This window comes from Abramis brama (assembly GCF_963993115.1).
Source record: "Abramis brama genome assembly, chromosome: 18".
Lineage (NCBI taxonomy): Eukaryota > Metazoa > Chordata > Actinopteri > Cypriniformes > Leuciscidae > Abramis > Abramis brama.
In genome coordinates this window covers 25,357,516-25,364,225 of record NC_139980.1, presented here as the reverse complement: position 1 = coordinate 25,364,225, position 6,710 = coordinate 25,357,516, and the positions used below count along the sequence as shown (strand labels likewise).

Below are 6,710 nucleotides of genomic sequence, written 5' to 3'. Positions count from 1 at the left end.
GATGATCAGTTCACGAGCAGCTTTAACTGATGCTCTACAGCGATCTGTCAGACACATTAAGAGCCACAAAACGGTATCTATCGTTTAAATTTCTTTTAAAAAATGACCAAATTTGAAAGGTAAGACTTTGTTTAATATGTTTAATATCAAAAGTAACCAAAAAGTAACCTGGTATGTCCTGTCTGTCATCGTGTTGTCAGTCTCCTCTCTGCTCCGCGATGTATTTTTCACTGCGTGAGAACATGGTGTGGCGTGAGAGCAGCGTAGCTTGTCGGACATAGCGACAGTAACTAAGGGGGGCGGGTCTTTGCGAAGGGTCAATTGCGTCATAACCACGCGACTCTCTGTCGCACAGTAGATAAATTACCATATGGACAGGAGGAGAAGCTCGCGGGCAATCGGGGGGATGTGGAGGCCAAATGACAAAATAATTAATCAGAATACTTAGCAAAAGTTTCTTCTGCTCCTAGTTCATGGACACCTCCTACTCACACTCCGTCTCTGCAAGTTTCAGAAGGGAATGATTCAGATTTCTCTTGGCACAGCTACTAGAAGACAGACAGGTTGCTCACGTCACATCTACGTCATCAAGCTCAGTTTGAGTCTGCGCAGTACGCTCAGGAAGTGAGTGCTTCTAATTGACTTCACTTTTCTCCGTTGAATCCAAGGGGGTCGCTGTGTCCATTTCTTTTACTGTCTATGTGTCCACCAAGGCAGGTTGCCAAAGCAGCACTTTATTTGTCTGGACAACCCCCATGGAGAGAGGGGTGGGCAGTTGCTCATTATCATTTAAAGAGACATGCACCGAAACGGGTCGCTGTGAACAGAGCTGTTTTTGAGGAGGTAAAAAGTGTGTTGTTTTACACAACCATTGAGGAATTTTAACCAAAGTGTGTTACAAACTTTACATGAAGACCCTAAAGTATCATACCAACTTGTGGAAAATGGGCTGTAACTCTGATTAGGCCGATTGGCATCCGATGACCCCTTTAAAGAGTTCTGTGTGTATGTATAATAAAAGCATAATTGATTTCAGCCCAGGGGATTGCAAAAGTAAGCTACCATAAGGCTATACTCTCATTTTATATATCTTGCATTGAATGTCTGTTTGTTCAAAACATATAAACGAACGTTAGCGTCTTTAAAAGTGCTATCACATATAAAATTGTATACAGTATGAAGTACTATTTTATTTTTTATTTTTTAAATAAAAAATGTTCATGATAATATCATGTTTTTGTACCTATGACACCTATGGCTTTTAGATTCTGATATGTCATATATTTGTTCTGTTTTACAGAAAAATACAGGATGTCTGGATGAATAAAAGAAAATCCACATTTTGAAGAAATATACTAAAGTTACCTTGAGTGTGAAACATGGCCAGTGAAGGTGCAATAAACTAAAACATACTTTTGTTAGAAATCCTGCAGTATATTTTCAGCATAATCAATAATAAGAGATTTTATATTACATTTGATTACATTTAGTTGTCAACGTAACAATCAAAAGAAGCCCCAGTTAAAATATTAGTTAATTTTGTGCAATTTCAATTAAAGTAAATTTTAAACTAAAATGATGAATTAGTGAAAGATATATTTTTTTTAAAATAATTAAATACATTTTTGTCAAATATGGCAGTATTTATTATAAATTATATTTTTTTAAATGTATGTCATGTTTAGTTTCATTGTTATGTTCAATTTCTAGTCATGTTTTTTTTTTTTTGCCTGTGTTCTAGTTCATCATTAGTTGAAATGGTTTTCTGATTAATCCTCACCTCACCACAGTGTTTGATTGTTCTCTGTTTATTAAAGTGGATATATATTTCATTCTGTATCACACATCTCATTCTTGATGGTTAATCTACAGCTCACCTGTGAAAGTCACTCACATGCGATCACAGCAATACCAAAGCACAACGATCCAACGATGTCCCTTCTGACTTTCTTTCTTTCTTTCTTTCTTTTTTTTTTTTTTTGTCAGAGAAGCTGTTGTATTTTGATATATGTGTGATATAGAAGAAAAGACAATTGCAAATTCTGTTTCATGCCAACTTTAAGAACATTTATAATTTCTCAATTTCAGGGAAAATATTAAAATACCTATTAGGAGTCCTCATTGTTATCCTGCTGAACCATGGATGTGTTGTGGACAGTATGGATTTACAGGTAGGGAAATGTTGTTTTTTAAATATCATACAACAATGAAAATCATGAAATAGAATGATGAACTTTCCTGTCTTTTTAAAATATCAAATCTAAGATTATTTTAAGACTTTTATTAAGATACATAGTATGCATTAACACTGTTAGTGTATGTATGTATGTATGTATCCGAACACTGTTGGTGTATGAATGTATTTATGAATGAATGAATGAACGAATGAACGAATGAATGAACGAACGAACGAACAAATGAATGAATGAATGAATTTCAGTATGAGAAAACATGAAAAATTTCATTGAAAGTCTGCAATAATTTTTTTTTTTTCTTCTGTCTTTTTACATCATTTCAGTTTAGCAACACAGATGAGCCAGTACATCATATAAGACGAAGAAGTGCAGGTCTGATTCACAGTTTTGTCCTCTACTCAATACAATGCCCTAATAATAGTTTGGTGTTTTTTGTATAAAAATAAAGATACATTATTTTATTTAATTGGCCATTTGTTTTGAGAGAGTTGCTTAATTGTCATTGTTTTGCTTAGGAGTAAAGGCCTATTGCACACATGGTTATTAAAATCACATTATGTTTCCATATGTATAGATCCAGTTGAATACATTATGGTTGTGGAAATTAATGTACCTGAAAATGTAGTGATCAACAAAATCAGATCTTTTTTGACCGCTGTTACACTTCCATTTCAAGTGGACAACAGCACTGAAATTACAGCTTTGAACATTTCAACAGGTGAGCCTGTTAAAACCATCATCATTCATCAGCTAAAAATCCTTCTGATGTCTATAGTTATAGTTTAACCTACAACTAAAGTTAAAAATTAAAGGGACATGTCATCTTTTTGGGACTTTAGCTTATTCACCATATCCCCCAGAGTTAGATAAGTCCATACATACTTTTTCATCTCCGTGCGTGCTGTAACTCTGTCTGACGCACCCACCGCTAGCCTAGCTTACCACAAAGACTGGAGGTAAACGTCTCCAGCTAGCATACTGCTCCCAATAAGTGACAAAATAATGCCAACATTTTCCTATTTACATGTTGTGATTTGTATAGTCACAGCATGTACAAATAACAAGGACACATGAGACACAGCCATCTTCTAACCGTATACATACTGGGAACTATATTCTCAGAAGGCGAAGCACTGCTACTTGGGCGGAGTGATTTTAAACATACCTATAACATACCTACTGATATCTACTCTGGTAATCATTGTACTCCTCTGCTTTCCAGTGTGTTCATTGAACCAAACTCAGTATCAGTGTAAATGTGAGGGTCTGTTTGTTTGGCCAAATGACACGTGTCACTCATATGAGGCCTGTGATGTCATCACTGATGGATCATGTACATGTATCAATGCTCTTCCAGTGGATGGACAGTTCTGTCAAGGTGAGACACTATCTATTATTGTATAGAGTTTTGTCATAAAGATATTAACAACACATTGATGTTCTTTTAAATTATAAAGCTTAGGCTACATTGAAGGTCATTAAAAAAGCTGACTTTTTTTTATTTTAAGAATTTAATTAATTGTACTAATTGTTCGGCTCAACCTGCTTCTGTTTGTTCTTGCAGTGCTGCCTTCTAAGTACATGGTTGACATTGATGTGAGATTCTTTGACTTGTTCCTGGTGAACTACTTACAGAATCTCGTCAGAAATATCAGCCTGCCTTTGACTCTGAGCAACAGCATAAATATCACAGATATCGACATGACTACTGGTGAGAGCTGAATGTTTGATCATGTCACATACTAAGATGAGTTCAGTATTAGGACAAATTGACAGTTTGAACACAGATTAATAAATCCTATTCTATTACAGTGTGTGGGTTAAATGGAACACAATATGAGTGCAAGTGTGAGGAGCGTCATGTTTGGCCCAATGACACCTGCAGGGCCTATCATGAGTGTGATGAGATTGTGGGAGGCACTTGTGGATGTATTCAAGCTCTCCCTTCAGAGGGTCCGCTTTGCCAGAGAGGTAAGAAATCACATTAGATCACAAATGTACTGATTGTAATTGTAATAACATGACCAGTATGGTTTTACTCAGTGACACTTGACACGTTTTGGTGGTTTAGAAATCTTAACATTATTGCAATAGCTTCTCACTCTTTTTTTTCGTTTTCTTCCAGACATCAATGAATGTGAAGATGCAGTGTCAGTTTGTGGTCAATACTCAGATTGTATTAACATCATTGGGAGTCACATGTGTTCATGCTGGAGTGGATTTAATACCTCCAATAAAGACAGTCCTGTGAGCCGCAACAACTCATGTCAGGGTGAGTATTATCAACTGATTTTGTTTTCTGTTTTTGTCTCATAAAATTGAGAGTACAGAGCTGCTATTTCTTTACAGTTTGTGTGAATACTAGTGTGAGTTTTAGCTGTTCCTGTTTGAGGTGTAACATCACCAAACAAAAAATAGTTTTTTCTTTTTTACCGTCTTGGAATTATAATATCAATTATTTTGTTTAAATACCAGAAGTCTTTCATGTCTTTAGACTTTTTACCTAATTTAATACTGTAAACGTAATAGTTTTTTTTTCTTTTTCTCCATAGATATAGATGAATGTCTGGTCAGTCCATCTGTATGTGGTCCAGACTCCAACTGCACAAATGAAAAAGGAAGTTACAATTGCTCATGTTTGGATGGATTCACTGTAACAAACTCAAGTCTCACCATAAGCATCAATAACACATGTAGAGGTAAATCCTATAATCACATTTATATATAGTCTAATATTTGGAAAATAACCTAGTTTAGTTTTTAGACTTTTCATTTTTTTTTACAATAAAATCATATTTAATGAAGTTTTATGTAACAAAGTTCGGGAGGAGCATGTTCAGGTAATCATCCAATCAGCACAAGAAGAAGCCAGTATAAATAAAGCCTTCCCTTACCTCCTGTCTCATGACAAATTTCTCAGCATCCCGCCACCACCCCATCACCTCACATTCAGATGGGCCTGCTCATAGATACCTATGATCTATACATTCATAGGGGGAGTACTCTGGGGTCGGGCCGAATTCCGAGCTCGGAGCCCTCCCCCCGGACAGCAAGCCAAATACGCATTATAAGATTACATCAGATTTCATTAACATATGAACTCGTGAAACACTGTTTGTTGTTTAATTAACAATTCAAAGCAATTCGTTTTTTGTTTTTAACTGTTGCATAATAATTGTATTCGTTCTCTATTTATAGTTACCAAAACATAAGAAAACGTACTCGGTTACTAACGTAACCTCGGTTCTCTCTAGAAGAGGGAACGAGTACTGCGTTCGTAGAACGCTGCGGGAAAAGTCTCTTTTCACGAAATACTGAAGCAAAATTATCCTTAATTTTCATATTTGTAAAACGCATTGCGGCAGTGCACAGCCATGGCGAGACGGCTCGCTCACTCATTGGCTGTTCTGCGGCAACTGCATGAGCCTATCGAGCGAGGGCTGATGCAACATCAGACCAATGAGAGTGCTTCGCGCGCTCCTCGTCACATCCCGCCGAAACGGGTGTGGCCATCCCCTATAAAAGGAGCTCGAGTAGGCTGATTCAACTGGTTTTCATCGCCGAAGCGAACCAGAGCGAACCGCGCGCACGGCAGGGAACGCAGTACTCGTTCCCTCTTCTAGAGAGAACCGAGGTTACGTTAGTAACCGAGTACGTTCTCTTACGAGAGTTCTCTCGTACTGCGTTCGTAGAACGCTGCGGGAACCACTTGTAAGACGCCGTGCGTGCTGGGATGAGAAAACACCGACCACTGGAAGCTAGTCCAGGTATACAGTGCATAATCACCCGGTAGACTTCGGAGAGTCTGGAGGGGGGGGGGGGGGGGGGACAACCACCCTCAGATAGCTGCGTCCTAAGACGCGATATAACATCACATAGGCAGGGGGAGGCCTGGCTAATGTGGGAAATGTGGGTCTTACGTAATTTCGCCCAAATGGATGCGCCCTTAAGCGCGATACAGCGTCACATAGGCAGGGAGAGCCTGGCTGATGTGGGAAATGTGGGACTTACACACTTTCGCCCAAATAGGTGCGTTCTAGACGCGATATAACATCACATAGGCAGGAGGGAGCCTGGCTAATGTGGGAAAAACATGGGTCTTACACAATTCTGCCCAGAAAACTTCGGCGGCGCTGTGCGTCTACGATATCAGTGCCGTGTTTAGACAGCTGACTCGAATACACCGAAAATACTTGGCTTGCAAGTGCGGTGAAGTCTTCGGTGGCGCTGTGCGCCTGCGAAATCAGTGTCCTGGTTAGACAGCTGATTCGGCTAAACCGAAAACAACCTGGCCTGCAGGGCGGGAACTTCTAGGTTGTAGAACCTTATGAATGTAGACGGCGAGGCCCAGCCCGCCGCTGTACATATTTCCTGTAAGGAAATCCCGCTAGACCAGGCCCACGATGAGGCAACGCCTCTCGTGGAATGCGCTCTAATGCCCAAGGGGCACTGAAGGCCCTTGGTGGTATAAGCCATTGTTATGGCGTCAACCACCCACCTGGACAGGCTCTGTTT

General features: G+C 39.0%; 1 protein-coding gene across 1 annotated transcript; it reads left to right on the top strand.

The window, feature by feature from the left end:
- Window positions 1-1,300: 1,300 nt before the first annotated feature.
- Window positions 1,301-5,407, top strand: LOC311068342 (uncharacterized protein; the record flags this gene model as incomplete). The annotated part of the gene is made up of 10 exons (XM_084090725.1): window positions 1,301-1,392; window positions 2,089-2,171; window positions 2,519-2,567; window positions 2,770-2,913; window positions 3,418-3,573; window positions 3,760-3,906; window positions 4,008-4,166; window positions 4,321-4,467; window positions 4,748-4,894; window positions 5,394-5,407. The coding sequence occupies exons 1-10, from the start codon at window positions 1,380-1,382 to the stop codon at window positions 5,405-5,407; spliced, it is 1,059 nt and encodes a 352-aa protein (XP_083946851.1). The 5' UTR covers window positions 1,301-1,379.
- Between the last annotated feature and the right edge of the window lie 1,303 nt (window positions 5,408-6,710).